Source organism: Salvelinus alpinus, chromosome 9 (assembly GCF_045679555.1).
Source record: "Salvelinus alpinus chromosome 9, SLU_Salpinus.1, whole genome shotgun sequence".
Classification (NCBI taxonomy): Eukaryota; Metazoa; Chordata; class Actinopteri; order Salmoniformes; family Salmonidae; genus Salvelinus; species Salvelinus alpinus.
This window is the reverse complement of record NC_092094.1, coordinates 53,040,139-53,057,519: the sequence shown is the minus strand read 5'-3', so window position 1 is coordinate 53,057,519 and position 17,381 is coordinate 53,040,139. Positions and strand designations below refer to the sequence as shown.

General features: G+C 43.9%; 1 protein-coding gene across 2 annotated transcripts in view; it reads left to right on the top strand.

The window, feature by feature from the left end:
- Positions 1-14,400, top strand: part of LOC139530353 (microtubule-associated protein futsch-like) — a 74,774-nt gene extending 60,374 nt beyond the window's left edge. For both annotated transcript variants that reach the window (XM_071326678.1, XM_071326679.1), the window contains 3 exons: positions 155-12,053; positions 12,392-12,624; positions 14,111-14,400. In XM_071326678.1, the coding sequence (XP_071182779.1) occupies positions 155-12,053; positions 12,392-12,624; positions 14,111-14,266 (12,288 nt within the window). In that variant the 3' untranslated portion in view covers positions 14,267-14,400. The remainder of the gene's footprint in view (positions 1-154; positions 12,054-12,391; positions 12,625-14,110) is intronic.
- The last annotated feature ends 2,981 nt before the right edge of the window (positions 14,401-17,381 follow it).

Sequence of the window (17,381 nt, the reverse complement as noted above, 5' to 3'; positions counted from 1 at the left end):
CTAATGAAGATTAGATTACCAATGAAACTACAAATATTTTATATACCCCCCATGAACTGGAATTGTGGATAAAAATGAAACCAACAATGTCATTGAGCAATTTTTATACATCAACACTGACTTTGGCTTGTCTCTGTCTGTCATTATCCTGTAGGTCAGTGATTTGCTGGGCGAAGCAGCCCCCAAGCAGCGGGCCACACTCACTGTGTCCTGCCGATCGGAGGTGGGTTGGAGCTCCCTGGGTCAGCAGCAGCACTTACGGGAGTTCCTTGAGTACAGACTGAACCCTGAGCCTGTGCTCCCCAAGATGGAGGGAGTCACAGAGTTCACGGAGTACATCTCCGAGACGGTGGATGTGCCTTCTCCCTTTGACCTCCTGGAGCCGCCCACATCTGGAGGCTTCCTGAAACTGTCCAGGCCTTGTTGTTACATCTTCCCTGGGGGGAGGGGCGACTCGGCACTGTTCGCGGTCAACGGCTTCAACATCCTAGTGGATGGAGGCTCTGAACGGAAATCATGCTTCTGGAAGCTGGTCAGACACTTGGACCGCATCGACTCAATTATACTCACTCACATTGGTGCAGACAATCTGCCAGGCATCAACGGGCTCCTTCAGAGGAAAATAGCAGAGCAGGAAGAGGAGCAGTCACAAGGCTCAACCACCTACAGTGATTGGATGAAGAACCTGATCTCTCCAGAGCTTGGTGTGATCTTCTTCAATGTACCCGAAAAGCTACGTATGCCCGAATCAAACCTAAAGGTCAAGCGCAGCATCGAGGAGGCCTCCCTCACGTTGCAGTACCTCAACAAACTGGGAATCAAGCCGGAGCCTCTCTGTAGACTGGTCAGTAACCCTATTGAGCCTTTCACTCTTTTTCATAAGATGGGGGTGGGCAAGTTAGACATGTATGTTCTGAACCCCGTCAAGGACAGTAAGGAGATGCAGTTTCTCATGCAGAAGTGGGCTGGTAACAGCAAGGCCAAAACAGGCATTGTGCTCCCCAATGGAAAAGAGGGAGAAATATCCGTACCTTACCTGACGTCAGTTACAGCATTAGTCGTGTGGCTTCCTGCCAATCCTGCCGAAAAGATTGTCAGAGTGCTGTTCCCTGGAAACGCACCACAAAACAAAGTCCTGGAGGGACTAGAGAAATTAAAGCACCTTGACTTCTTGCGATACCCAGTAGCCACACAAAAAGACATAGCCTCAGGGGCTCCTCCCTCTGTTGTAAAACAGACAAAGTTAAAGCAAAGGACAGACAGCAAAGAAAGTCTGAAATCATCTCCCAAGACTACAAAACCCCTTAAGAAAGAAGCAGATGATGAGGTATCGGCAGTCACAGAGGCAACGAGTGACTCTGTAAAGGAGAACAAGATAGAGAAAAAGGAGAAGAAACTTAAAGAGAATGAAAAACCCACAAAAATAATAAAATCCAAGACTGATGCACCAGAAAAGAAGAAACTATTGAAGGAGAAATCCTTGAAAAAACATTCAAAGGAAAGGGCATCCAAGATGGATGAGAAAAAAGACAAGGAAAAGAAAGAGATCAAGAAAGTCAAGAAAGTTGACACAGCTAAAAAAGAAGAGAAAAAAGACCCCAAAGTTGACAAGAAAAAAGATACGTCGAAGTCAGAGTTGAGAAAGATAACAAAACCTGACTTAAAACCCCTCACACCAGAGGTCAGAAGGACCCTGCACAGGGCAAAAGTGTCAAGTAAACCCAAAACCGACAAAAGCAAAGGCAAAGCGGCCAAGGCAGAGCCGGCTGAACCCAAACCTGAGGAACCAGCAGCAGAGAGCATTCAACCTGAGCCACTACAGAATGGGGGTATTGAGGGCATATCTGCTTCCTCCACTCCAGAGGATCTTACTAAGGACTTTGAGGAGTTAAAACAAGATGAGGTATCATCAGAGCCACCAGAGAGTGCAGTGGAGACACCAGCAGAGGAAAGCATGGCCGAATCCCCTACCCAGGAGGAGGAGAAAGAACAGGAAACTGTCTCTAAAACTCCACCAGGCACAAAGTCTCCTGAGAAGGGAGTAGCCACAGCAATGGAAGTTGAATCTGAATCTCAGACCCTAAGTGAATCTCAAAGCAAAGAGGACAAATTAACACAAGAGCATAAAGAAGAATTACAGGCAGAGGAAGTGGAACTATATGAGGATGAGGGAGCTGCAGTTGAAGATGATGAGGAGGAAGAAAAAGAAGGCCCGATTGCAGAGAGGAAAACAATTCAGGAAGAGGAAGATATGGGGATAGGGGAGGAAGAAGATGATGCAAAAGATGATGTGAAGGATAATGAACTAGACAGGAAACATGAGGTGGAGAAAATGGAGAAAGTTGAAAAGCCCACAGATATGGCAGTAACAAAAGAGGAAAGCAGAAGGCCTTCATCCCAGGAGGAGGAACAGGAAGAAGATGGACATGTTGTTGAAAAGGCTGAGCTGGAAGAGGTAGAAGTTTTAGACATGATAGCAGATGAAGAGGTCAAAATCAAACCTGAAGCGGGAGAGAAAGAAACATTGGCCAAGAATGGGGAAAGCAAAGCAGTTAAACATACTCCTGGAGCTAAAGAGGAGGATGAGGAAGATGAAGAGGGCTACGTGTCAAATGTGGGAGGCGCTACAGTCAACATAGTGTCAACACTGCAAGGAACTGCTGCAGCCGAGCCCATCTCCTTCATTCAAGACGAAACCATTCCCGGCAACTCCGAAACTGAACAGACCATCTCTGATGAGGAAGTTCACGAAGAGGCTGATGACAGGATACTAAACCTCCAATACGAAGTGGGTGCATATGACATCTCTGTCCCAGATCAGACAGGCTCCTTTGACACCATCCAGGGGATGAAGGAGATGCAAGCATCAGCTATGGCTGATGTAACAGCCAAAGGTTTCATTTGTGGACAGGAGCAAGTATCGGTATTCACTAACATCATTGCTGCTCCCTTGGCTGAGGAGGAACATGTTTCCTCAGCCACATCCATCACAGAGTATGATAAATTGTCCTCCTTCCCCACCTCTATTGCAGAGGACCAATCAGTGGCCTCTGTCGCTACACCTCAGACTGAGGAAACAGGCAAAAGCTCTCTGCTTCTTGACACTGTTAATAGTGTTCCCCTGGCAATTCCAACGGAGGCCACACATGGGAAAGAACATTTACACTCTGCTGGGACCATCTCACCAACATCCTCCTTAGAGGAAGACAAGTACATGAAGTCAGTTCCATCCGAAGAGGGCCTGTCAGTTATCTCTGATTTGAAGACAGAGGCTAAGGTCATCAAGACTCATGATGAAGAGGAGGAAGAAGATCAGGACCAAACTCCGACCATTGAGATTTCACTTGGGGAGAGCTATGCCTCCCCTCAAATGCTCCAGGATAGAGATAGGGATTTGGAACAGCTCCCTGCTTCTGAGGCTCCTGTCTCCAAACTTGTTCAGGATTTGAAGCAGGATCACCTACCAGTTGAGGAGGTACAACTCTTTAAGTCCAAAGAAGACATCTTAACAGTGGTGCCTTCAAAACCCCTTTCACCCCCACCCTCTTTCTCAAAGCCTTTTAGGTCAGACTCAATTACTTCGGAAGGTGAAGAGCGATGCTGCAGTCCAGACGATAGCACTGTGAAAATGGCCTCTCCCACACAATCCCCCCCCCCCAGTGCAACCAGCTCTCCAACTCACTCTCCTCTTCATCAGTCGCCTGTGGAGGAAAAGAACAAGGGCTTCCCAGGACTGGAGCATCAAACACAGGAGGACCTTCATGATTCAGCCACCAAAACAGAAGATACGGATGCAAAGAAAGATCAAGCGGAAAAGGAAGATAAAGTGGATAAGAATAAAGAATTGGATGCTGACATCAAGAAAGTTGAGTCAGACACACTACCATCTGTGGAGAAATCGTTTCAAAAAGACTTGCCCATTACGAAAGCGGAAGAAAAATATGGTCTCTCCCCTTCCAAAGATGAGATGCAACAGGAACAGGAGACAACTCCTCTTACCTCTGAGTCAGTCACAGGCAAAGACGAAGCTTCCATATCAGGAAAGGAATCTCTGGCAGTAGACATTTCTAGTGGTAAGGCTATACTCAAACACAGTGATGAGGAAGATGATGACCATCAACAGAAAGAATCCAAAGTGTGCAGTAAGGCTAAATTCCCAAAGGGGAAGGAGAGTAGTTTCTTAGATTATGACGATGGTGAGGATGATGATGACGATAATGAAGATAGTTCTGATGTAAAACCCATCAAACAGGACATGAAGGAGAAAGATACAGAAAAAAATGACACACATGAGGCTAAAACTATCAAGGAAGAGAAAGAGGAGAAAGAAAAACAAGACGTGTTTGAAGCTGAAACCATCAAGGAAGAAAAGAAAGAAACAGATAAAGTTGGTACAACTGAAGCTACTACTGAAGCTGAGCCCATCAAGGAAGATAAAGATGAGAAAGGGAAGGAAAAAGATGACATTCATGAAGCTGAACCCATCAGGGAAGAAAGGAAAGAAACAGAAAAGGTTGGTACCACTGAAGCTGAGCCCATCAAGGAAGATACAGATGAGAAGGTGAAGGAAAAAGATGACATTCATGAAGCTGAACCCATCAGGGAAGAAAAGAAAGAAACAGAAAAGGTTGGTACCACTGAAGCTGAACCAATCAAGGAAGATAAAGATGAGAAAGTGAAGGAAAAAGATGACATTCATGAAGCTGAATCCATCAGGGAAGAAAAGAAAGAAACAGAAAAGGTTGGTACCACTGAAGCTGAACCCATCAAAGAAGATAAAGATGAGAAAGTGAAGGAAAAATATGACATTCATGAAGCTGAACCCATCAGGGAAGAAAAGAAAGAAACAGAAAAGGTTGGTACCACTGAAGCTGAACCAATCAAGGAAGATAAAGATGAGAAAGTGAAGGAAAAAGATGACATTCATGAAGCTGAATCCATCAGGGAAGAAAAGAAAGAAACAGAAAAGGTTGGTACCACTGAAGCTGAACCCATCAAAGAAGATAAAGATGAGAAAGTGAAGGAAAAATATGACATTCATGAAGCTGAATCCATCAGGGAAGAAAAGAAAGAAACAGAAAAGGTTGGTACCACTGAAGCTGAACCCATCAAGGAAGATAAAGATGAGAAAGTGAAGGAAAAACATGACATTCATGAAGCTGAACCCATCAGGGAAGAAAAGAAAGAAACAGAAAAGGTTGGTACCACTGAAGCTGAACCCATCAAGAAAGATAAAGATGAGAAAGTGAAGGAAAAAGATGACATTCATGAAGCTGAACCCATCAGGGAAGAAAAGAAAGAAACAGAAAAGGTTGGTACCACTGAAGCTGAACCCATCAAGGAGGATAAAGATGAGAAAGTTAAGGAAAAATATGACATTCATGAAGCTGAATCCATCAGGGAAGAAAAGAAAGAAACAGAAAAGGTTGGTACCACTGAAGCTGAACCCATCAAGGAAGATAAAGATGAGAAAGTGAAGGAAAAACATGACATTCATGAAGCTGAACCCATCAGGGAAGAAAAGAAAGAAACAGAAAAGGTTGGTACCACTGAAGCTGAACCCATCAAGGAAGATAAAGATGAGAAAGTGAAGGAAAAATATGACATTCATGAAGCTGAACCCATCAGGGAAGAAAAGAAAGAAACAGAAAAGGTTGGTACAACTGAAGCTGAACCCATCAAGGAAGATAAAGATGAGAAAGTGAAGGAAAAATATGACATCCATGAAGCTGAACCCATCAGGGAAGAAAATAAAGAAACAGAAAAGGTTGGTACCACTGAAGCTGAACCAATCAAGGAAGATAAAGATGAGAAAGTGAAGGAAAAAGATGACATTCATGAAGCTGAACCCATCAGGGAAGAAAAGAAAGAAACAGAAAAGGTTGGTACCACTGAAGCTGAACCAATCAAGGAAGATAAAGATGAGAAAATGAAGGAAAAAGATTACATTCATGAAGCTGAACCCATCAAGGAAGAGAAGAAAGAAACAGAAAAGGTTGGTACCACTGAAGCTGAACCAATCAAGGAAGATGAAGATGAGAAAGTGAAGGAAAAATATGACATTCATGAAGCTGAACCCATCAAGGAAGAGAACAAAGAAACAGAAAAGGTTGGTACAAGTGAAGCTGAACCCATCAAGGAAGATAAAGATGAAAAATATGACATTCATGAAGCTGAACCCATCAAGGAAGAGAAGAACGGAACAGAAAAGGTTGGTACCACTGAAGCTGAACCAATCAAGGAAGATAAAGATGAGAAAGTGAAGGAAAAAGATGACATTCATGAAGCTAAATCCATCAAGGAAGAGAAGAAAGAAACAGAAAATGTTGGTACAACTGAAGCTGAACCAATCAAGGAAGATGAGAAAGTGAAGGAAAAATATGACATTCATGAAGCTGAATCCATCAGGGAAGATAAAGATGAGAAAGTGAAGGAAAAACATGACATTCATGAAGCTGAACCCATCAAGGAAGAGAAGAAAGAAACAGAAAAGGTTGGTACCACTGAAGCTGAACCCATCAAGGAAGAGAAGAAGGAAAAGGAGAAAGAGAAAGACGATACTTGTGGGGCTGAGCCCATCAAAGAGGAGAATGAGAAGGAAAAATATGATACTTCTGAGTCTGAACCTACGAAAGAAGAAAAACAGAAAGAAATAGAGAGTATAGTCACTTCTAAAGACGAGCTAAGCTCTTGTATCTCTACCTCTAAAGTGGAGCCAGCCTCAGACTCCACCACTACAGAAAAAATAGAGCAAGAGAAAGATAACTTTGTGGCTGAACCCATGAAAGATGAGAAGAAAGAGAAGGATGATATAAGATATAAGACTGATGCCATCAAGGAGGAAAAGATGGAGAGAGAACATCCTCTTAAGTCTGAACCAATGAAAGAAGAGGAAAGAGAAAAAGAGACAGATACTTTTGACAGTGAACCGACTAAAGGAGAGCACAGAGAGAAAGAAAAGGATGATACATGTATGGTGGAATCCACCACGGGGGGCAAGAAAGAAAAAGAAAACAAGAAATTTTTTGAGATTGAAGTGAGTCAGGAAGAGAGGATAGAGAAAGATGATACTTATGTGGCTGAATTCAGTAAAGAACAGAAGATGGAAAAGGAGCAAGAAAAAGAAGATAGTGATTTTGAAGACATCAACGATGAGAAAAGAGAGAAAGATAGAGATGAAAGTTATGAAGCTGAACCCATAAAAGGAGACGAAAGAGCAAAAGAAAGTGAAACAGCTGACACAGTCAAATATGAAATGAGCGTGAAAGAGACAGGAAACGATGATTCTCGTGAGATTGAACCTACTAAAGAGGAGAAATGGGAGAAGGAGAAAAAGGAGGTGCAAGAGAAAGATCTAAAAGAGGCTTTACAACACAGCGTACAGACAACAATGGTAGAAAAAGTAGAGGTGACTTCTGCGACAAAGCTTGAATCTACATTTCAGGTTCAGTACTCAGACGGAGATGAGGAAGATGAGGAGGAAGATGAAGAGGAATCCATTTGCATGGGTGGTGCAGGCTCAAGACCTTTATCAGTGGAACCTAGACAATCAGAACACGAGATCATCTCTCAAGACCTGCTCTCAACTCAGTCATCAGAGAATGTGCTTAGTGACCAGACGAAGGACAGCCACTCTGAACAGACCACTGGGCTTGTGTCTACATTACCAAAATGGGAGACCTCTCCTGATAAAGACCTCAAAGAGCAGCATAAAGAGCGACAACATAGACTCTCCCCTGAACTAGAAATGGACATCAAGACAATTGAGACCACATCAGCACCCCATCCCAGTCAAGAGTCCACCATTGGTTTCCCTACCTTGAAAGAGGAGCCAGTCTCTGCTATGCCTACCACCAAAGTAGAGCCAGCCTCTGACTCCACCACTACAGACAAACAGTCTATAGGTTCAACACTATTAAGCACTGACAGCAAGGCCAGTGTGACGGTATCCACCCAGCATGAAACACTGCTGCTATCTATGACAACAAGCAAAGAAGCATCTAATACGGATGAAAAGACAAAGCATGTTTCTCCAAAAGAAGATGAGAAACCAGGCAAGGAAGCTGAGATGGAAATTGAAAAAGAGCGGGAAGTTGCTTCCCCAGAGCATACACAACCTTGTTCATATTTTGTCTTGGATAAAGATTCTGAGAAGGTTCCCGAGAAAGTGAGCCACATCGATGCTACAAAAGCAGACAGTGCCTCTGAAAAATTGAAAGGCTTTGACAAAGTAACAACAGAGAAGGAGACTGTCAGTGTGAGCTTGCAAGAGGATCAGGGCTTTGATGTGTCTAAGTATGAACCCTATGAAAAGCCCATTTCAAAAGAAAAGGAATCCGACTATAAAGAAGACCGTGAGGTATCTAGAGAGTTTGATCGCTCAACACAAATTGGCATTGATGATAATAGGAACGTTAGCCAGGCAGACGCTGGTGCAGCTGCATTCTACTCAGAGGACGAGGAAAAAGAGGAACCGCTGTCATTCACCAGAGTTGATTACACCCCTCCACCTTTCCCCAAGAGCGAGAGAAGTCTCCATTGCAGCTCAAGTGCCTTCACTGAACACAATGACAAAGAGAAAGGTCAAGAGGAAGTGAGTGATAGGAAGGAGGGGCAATCTACACCACACGTGGAAAACAGCTTTATGTATACAGAGACTCAAGACAACAGAACCACCCCAGCAGCAGAGCCATGCTCATTTGCTTTCAGTCTCAAAAAAGATAAACCTGAAAAAGTTGAGAAGGATGAATTGAAGGACAAGACTGGAGCATCTCCCAGTGTAGAGGAGTATTTACCAGTCCAGTCAGGCAGAAAGGAAACAGCCTCTTCCTCATGGAGTCAATCCAACACCGATGCCCAAGCCTCAGCTACAGCCATGCCTTTTGAAGACGTCCCTGAGAAGCAGACCACAGAGAAAGAGAAAGAGAAGGAAAAAGATGAGCCAGTGAAAGACTATATGGATTCATCTGATAGTGAGAGAGGAGACTCTCCCTGTGGTCGCTACTCACCAACGGAAAAAGACATGTTACCTCATCAAGCTTTACCTAAGGAAAAGGACAATCAGGCCACTGCTGCCCCCTTGGCCGCATATTCAGGACAGCTCCTAGATGATAATGTTCTTGCATCTGAGTGCACTCAAATTGGTAAATCTACAATGGGCTATTCTGAGAGAGAAGGCACTCCGGACAGTGTAGATAAGAGGCTACTGGTGGTGGGAGAGGATTATGATGATGAGGAAGATGATGCAGAAGAAGAAGCCAGTGATCTAGATGTGGAGAAGGGCGCGAGAGAGCAGGGAGAGTCTGAAAAAGAAATCTGTAAATCTATATTGGATGATACCACTACTTCTAAACGTCCTGTGACAAAGGAAGAGGACAAGAAGACCCCCTCACCCGAACCTGAACCCAGCCTCCTCAAAAAGGAGGAACCTTCCCATTCAATGACCACAAGCAGCCCTCCACCAGCAGATACTGCAGATTCCCTTTTGAAGAATGTAGTTGGGGCCTTGTCACTCCAGTCTGGCAGTTCCACTGCAATAGAACAAACAGGATCTGGAGGGTATCCTTCTGAATCCTCAGAGTATTCCGAGGACAGCCAACTGGGGTTAAAGGAGGAGAGGTTTGACAGTCCTGACCCCTCTTTGCCCACCAAGTCCAGTGAAGATAAACATTACAGTCAGGGAGACATTGAAGCTGACAGGCAGAGAACCCCAGATACCACTAGTAGAAAACCTGAGAAAGATCCTTCGTGTTACCTCTCATCTTCCTCAGCTTTTCTACCAACCAGCCACCAGTTGGGAGAGGAGTTAGAGACCCCTGTCAGAATGTCTAGTGGCCCCTACAGGACAGATTCTGAGGGTGCTTCCTTTGAGTATTCTTTATTCAAAGATGAAGACTCCTCAGCCATGCACTCAACCCTCTCGACCTCAGGGCTCATGTTAAAGGATGAGTACCTAGAGGCATCTGAAAAGCTTACCTCAACAACTACAGCTACATTCAGTCTGACAAAAGTCTTTCCAATCTTAGCTACTCCAGCCAAAGACATTACAGAACAAGACTCATCATCAAGCCCTGAGATGGACAATGGTCAAACCTCGGATAACTTTCATAAACTTGAGGGCATTGTTGAAACCAAAACCATAACTTCTGCTGGAGCTTCAGAACCACCATGTTCCCAGCTGTCCAAACCCGCTGAAACCATATCCACTTCAAGGGCTTTCTTTGAGGTTTCCCCATTGCAAAGAGCTGATTCTTCTGACAGAGAATCCCAGGGCTCAGCGGCCAGCAAAGAGTCCTACACTTGCAAAATGGAGGACAGTACTCTTCCATGCCGCATTGAATGCCAGAAATTTGCAGTGACAGAGCAAGAAGAACGCATGCTGTCCATGGTTGAGACATACATGGTCACTATCAACTCCAGTACAACCACAACAGTGTCCCAATCTGATGGGGTGACAAAACCACAGCAGTCAACTGAAGCCTCTTCCAACAGGGCTACTGAGGTTAGCACAAGTCCCCAAGAAGTCCTAAGTGGAGCTAGCAAAGCCTCTTGTGCCACAACAGCAGACCTGCCTAAAACAGAACAGAAAAAGGAGGAAAAAGAGACAAAGGATGAGAAAGATAAGATGGTAATGAAAGAGGAAGAAATTAAGGAGATCAAGGTAGAGACCCTAAAGGAGGACACCAAAATGCCAGAGCAGAAGGATAAGGAGGAGACAAAACAGATGGATGAGAAGAAAGAGGTGGCTGGAGAGAAGGAAAAGGTGGAGGAGGAGAAAGTAGAGGAAAATAAGTTGAAAGAGAAAGACGGGAAGGCAGAGGAGAAGAAAGACAAGACTGCTGAGAAGGAGAGTGAGAAAGAGAAGGAGAGGAAGGAGGGAGAGAAAGAGAACGTAGAGGATAAAAAAGCTGAGAAACAGGAAGAGAAGATTGTCGAAAGGAGGAGTAGCTTATCTGACTGGGAACTCCTACAAGGGCCGGGCGCATGCCCAAGTGCCCCTCCTCCAGGCTATGAAGACGAGGAGGAAGAATATGTTAATAAAGAATGTGTATCCACAGGCGAGCCCACCCCTCTGTCCACAGCAGAACATGCCCACCATACAAAGGCATCTGCAAAACCAGATGGAGAATCCAGTTGCCCCACTGACTTGCATATGGAGGCTACCTCCACCTCCCCCCCCGGCTATTCCTCATGTGAATTCAAACACCGCAAAGGGGAGATCTCCCCATCCTTCATTAACCCCAGTCCACACGCCCTCTCCAGCGATGATGGCGAAGAGGACAAAGGGAGCGACCCCTCTCAGGAGGGGGATGAAGATGACCGGGAGCAACACTCGGTCAAGAGGAGGTCTCACAAGCAGAAGCGACAGCACATTCAAAGTGGAGCTGCTGGAGCTGGAGCGGGATCGCACCCACTTTCCATGCCTCCTGGTGGCATGGCAACTGGACTTGGGATAGTGCTAGCTGGAGAGGAGACGCCCCCCACATCAGCAAGTGACTCGTTGGCGTCCCAGTCGGACTCGGACGTACCTCCCGAGACCGAGGAGTGCCCGTCGATAACCGCAGAGGGAAACCTGGACTCTGATGAAGATGCAGAACACCTGCCGGTGGATAAACTATCTGCCTCCGCCACAGGAGGGGGCACCCAACCCCCTTCGCCAAGATCAGCTGCGAAGGCCCATGACCCCCCACCTGCCCCCATGAAGGATCCGCTCCCCCACCTGCCTCACCCTGATGTGTGCATGGTGGACCCAGAGGCCCTCGCTGACAACCAGAGCAGTACAGAGAAAATGCTCAAGAAGGACCACAAAACCACCAAGAGCCTGCGGAAGGGCCTGGGCAAGCCTAAGTCTGCGTCCCCAGCCCGGAAGGGGAAGAGGTCTACCACCCCTGTGAAGCAGGCCTCCAAGGATTCCTCGCCTCGATCGGCCTCTCTGAGGAGGAGGGACACGGAAAGGAGCTCCAGGCTGACGTGGATGCCCGAGGGCCTGGGATCCAAGGGGGACCTACACGCTCCAGGGAAAGGCCTTGTGAATGGCGTCAAGAGCAACTTGGGTAGGTAAAAATAAAGTATGATGATACGACTCAATATTTAGATATGATGATATGACTCCATATTCAGTAGGAGACACTTTCACGCCTGTAAACAGTTTACGAAACTTTAAATACGTAATTTACATTCAAAGATAATAGAAATTTAATAGGCCTACCTTCATTTCAAAATCATTCCCCAGGACTTTATGACACACAATTCCCCATTCTAATTTACCCTTGATTTACGTAGACATATAAGTCTGAATCCCCCCCCAGTCAAACAGAGGAAAAGTCATTAGTCATTCTCAAGTCATTAGAGACTTATACAATTTTACATTATGGTCCTCCTCCTGCTCCAGGTACCAACTCCCAGAAATCTAGTTCAGCCGTCCCCCCTGGTCCTCCAATCTATGTGGACCTGGCCTACGTGCCCAACCACTGCAGTGCTAAGAACGTGGACCAGGAGTTCTTCAAGCGGGTACGTGCTGCGTACTACGTGGTGAGCGGCAATGACCCAGCCGGTGGAGAGCCCAGTCGTGGGGTCCTGGATTCCCTGCTCGAGGGAAAGGCCGCGTGGGGCTCCAATCTACAGGTGCTTACTCTCATTCTCTTTGTCTGCATACATGCAGTCTCTGCTGTTATGTAAATGTTGTTCGACTTTTTTCCCACATTGTAAGTATACATCTTTTTTTACTTTTCTCCACATTGTTAATTCATTTTGTTTACTGTATGTCCATTAGCCTGTGTTTTCTCGCTGCGGAGGCATTCTGCACCACTGCTAATCTCAGGATCCACCGGGTTATATTCAGAATCATTGATCTGAATCACTTGTCAAATAGAAAATTACACACTTGGTAGTGCCAACAGATGCTTGACAATGTTTGCCAGCCACTGAGACTGACATACAGTAATTATTTATGAGCAGTCAGATTGTAACATTCACGATGTAACTGTCAATGTTGTTCTACAGTAATTTGCATTCCGGCAGTTTGAATAATGACAATGATGTAATTAACATTTCCTGTTGAGTACCGCACAATACTCCCAGTGGGCAAAGCTGGTTGCAATCAGAGCGATGTATTTAGAGAGTTGGGCCAATGCGGTTTCTGCATTATGATGCAATTACATGACACTTCAACATTCTATGGCAGCCATATTAGCTCCCCATTAACGTTAGTTACATGGTGAATATTTAAACAATGCTATGCAATTGAACATTTAGAATTAGAACAATATTCAAAATTCTAAAAGTTGGCCCAACTCTCTAAGTGTGCATTCGTAAATTCACTCTGGCTATCTACTCTGATTTCAGAGCACTCTCGTCTGAGTGTGTCAGAGCGCAGAATAACTGATGAATTTACAAACGCTCAACACCCATTGAATATGGCCGGTGTCAGTAAACGTCGGCAAAAAGTGTAATTAAATTGTTGCCAGCAGCACAGTTACAGTCACCAATGCTCTGGATGACACGAAAACAGCCTAACCAGCTCTGCTCGGCCGATTAAAATGGTCAGAGTGAGGTGTGTTCTCTCATTTGTGTCCGGAAGAAGCTAAGAAGCTAGCAAACGTTAGCCAGTTAGCTTGGGTACTTGACTGCCGTTGTGAGGTCAGAACGTTCGGATCAACCCTACTCCTCGGCCAGAGTGTCCAGTATGCGCTGACAACGCTCTGAATTTATGAATGCCCAGAGCGCACTCTGGCACTCCAGATTGAATTTACGAACACACGCTAAATATATGGCTCTGGTTGCAATAACATCAGTATGACATCTTTTGTCAGGTTGTATACTGGTTTTAATACAACATTTTGAAAAACAGTTATTAGCATCTGGCAAAACATGTCTTTATCTGGTTGTAATCTGACCAGATAACATCTAGAATATGAAGTTTTGGGATTGTCAGGAAAATTATTTTCCTGGTTGGTTATAATCTCTTTATATGAAATATTCTTGAACAGAAAAAAACTGTTAAGGACAAGATATGCTGCCTAATTTTACTGGCTGGGCTGATTGCTTGATTAATGTATTGATGTACAGTATTGGTAGTTTTGACTCATACATGTCCTCCTCTCTAACCTAGGTGACTCTGATCCCTACTCATGACACGGAGGTGACGCGGGACTGGTACCAACAGACACACGAAAAACAGCAGGACCTGAACATTATGGTCTTGGCCAGCAGCAGCACAGTGGTCATGCAGGACGAGTCTTTCCCTGCCTGCAAGATTGAGTTCTAAGTTCTGCACACCTTGCTATTTTACCCTCCTCCCCTCATCACTCCATCTTTGGCAGGTAGAGAGAGGTCCTTTGCTACTCTCTATCCTCACAAAGCCTTCTCTTCTGTCAGCTCCACATTTTGCTCTCTCATGGTGTAAGATTCTATTGCATTTGCTGTAGTCCTCGGTTGGTGTACTGGCTTCCAACTGGTCAATGTCACCTGAGAACAGCCACCTCTGTCAGGCAGAAACATTGATATAGGGTCCATGGTAGCTGTAAAAAGGTGTGAGGTGCATTCATTTCTAGCACGCTTTCTGTTTAAACAACATACTTGCACGATAAAACCACCTCTTTATTTGATCTTATTAAATTTTGCTTTCACATTTAACCTCCCCAACACACACATTTTGTGATCATCTGTGATGAGGGTAATTCTTGATAGTTATTTCAAAGCTTTCCCATCATACCGCACCCAAATCAACATCTAAATGGACAACACTTTCCAACTAAAAGTGCCATCTTAACAATGTCAACTCCCAGTCAATGAAGACGGTGCAAAGTTGTCACATTCAACATGTGAAACCTAAACAGTCTTACTGATCGTCTTAAACTCAGAGAAATACCCAACAAAATGAAATACTATTTAAAAATTGCACATCCAGAAGGGCCAAAGTAAGTGCCAAAACACTTTTGAGGTGTTTAACACTCTCCGAAATAAGTCCAAAGCCGTTAAGAGGTGAACAGTTAGTTGATCTCAATTGTACGCAGACTACGCACAATGTTGTATGATGGTAGTATTTTTGTAAGTATCTTAAGTTGAGGCTTTGTTTTCAATATGAGATTTTACTCCTGTTTGGAGATATTACGTAAGATGCAGCTTTCTATTCTATAGCGTTTGGCTTTCTCAGTACTCTAACGACGTCAACTGATGTTCCAACAAAAAAAGGACTATACCACATTGCTTGTTGTGAAGCTTTAGGAGGCGCCTGAAGGTGCCACTTTTATTTAAAGAACTAGCTTTTATGGGTTATTTCCCTCAGTAGCTGGAGATTGACGCTTGCATTTAGCTCAGACTCCTTCCTTGAAGAAGTAGAGGGTTCTTGACCGTGTGTCTAGTCCTTGCAGTCTCCAAGTATGGAGTACAAACGTGTTCTGATACCTAAACGTTTGGCTGGGTGTACGCTAAAGTGAACGTCTTACTGTAGGTACTGGGCAATGGGATGGTATTTCTATATTTACCATATTCCTGCTGGACGTAATGGTTCTTTATAAATATCTGAAGTCCTTATCGTCGTCTTTGTTGGTTGTATTAGATGAATACTCAATTAAAAACATACAGTATAAACATTATATATTGATATATGGAGAGATTCTATTAGAGGTATGCTATTTTGTGATAACACAGCAGAGGAGGATGTTAAATGCAGTTTCATTACATTTGACGTTTTCTCCCGTTTATTTATATTATACTGTCTGTATGAAACGATTTAATGAAGCGATGGAAACTGCAGTGGCCTTCCATGGAGAATGTAGTAACAGAGTCTAGTCCGTCCTTGTGAGACTGGGTTGTGTGGAGGTTGTGTGGGTGTTATTTTGCAAAAATGACTGCGGTGGTAGGCGGTCGCTCTCATGTGCCTTCTGGTTGTGGTATATTGGGCAAGAGAGAAGGATTAGAGAGGAGTATGATAAGGGCTTCTCTTTCGTAGTAGCCATTGTGGAGAGGTGAACTTGGATCCAGGGATAAGTCAAGAAACTGTGGAGAAAATGCAACACGGACAAATCGATAGTTGTTGTCCAGGGATATCTAGTTAGCCTAATATCCATATGGATGGATGCTGTATACGCACACAGTTGGTAGGTGAAAAGCTAATTAGCCAGCTTAGCCAGCACATTTAGATTCAGTTACTTATATGCTGGTCAGCATTTGTCACCTATCTTAAAGTGTCACCCAGCAAATGTATCAAACAATAACATGATCAAAGGGCAAGGTATTGCACCAAGCAAGAATGCACTTTCCTGAGGGGAGACGAGGGGTTTAGGAGTGGGGCTGCGGTTCTAGTGAGAGAAGCACAGAAAATATATGATTATCATTCTTTACCATAATGTGAACTATGGTAGCGTTTGATTTTTAGAACAAGTACCTAGCGAAAGTACTCCATACTGTATGTAAATAAAAAAATGAGTTGTTCTTCAGAATGATTTCTTAATTGAAGAGGTAAAAAAATTAAAAAAATAACGCAGGTAGCAATTTATCTAGTTAAAAAAAAAAGAAGACTTTTCAACCCTAAGATAATATTTATCAGACGAGCATGAATGTGATGTTGTTGATTGTAGTGGGTAGAGATGTGGCAATGTGTACCACAGGTCAAGTAGAATTAAGTTGTGTGTTGAAGTATGTGCATGAGTGGTACACACGGAGACAGGGTTGGGGTTTTGAAGATACATCATAGTGTTTTTTTTAATGCTGAGTTAGCCAGTGCGGTGTGTACTTTTGTTGGTTAATCAGGAGGTGGAGCTTCTTAAAATTGTCGCACTGTTCATTGGCGCTCATTACAAATCTGATTCGCATTCAATTCCATAGAGCTTAGTCACATTTTGATTCATGTTATATTGTTTTATTACATTTTGGGGAGTTTTTTTTTGGTAGTTGTATTTATCAAATTCATTTACAGTTATGTATACATGATCAGTATTCGATTTATTTTTATTTTTCAATATCAGTTACAGTAAATGTAGGACTAACACAATTATGAATGTCTCTTTTGTTTACATTTCTTAGATTGTATTTTCCAAAAGATGACTGAACATTTATTTTATAATAAGCGTCCGATTGTCATAGATTTTTTTTGCTTAGTGATTCTTAAAATGTAATGTGTTTCTATTTAGAACTGCTGCGTTGTGTGTTTGGGGCTCCTGAGTTGAGGCCAGAGAGAGTGGACTGGGTGGGGCAGACTGGTATTGCTGGAGATACTATCTCTGACTCATAGTCTGCTGCAGAATCCAAGACTGCAGACATCGACCTGCAAGGGGAACATTCTCTCCCTCTATTGGACTCAGAACCTAAACAGAGTCTCCTCTTAGGCTGAAACCATTAACCCACAGTCTGCAGCCATCTTGCGCTAGCCTGGGAAGGAT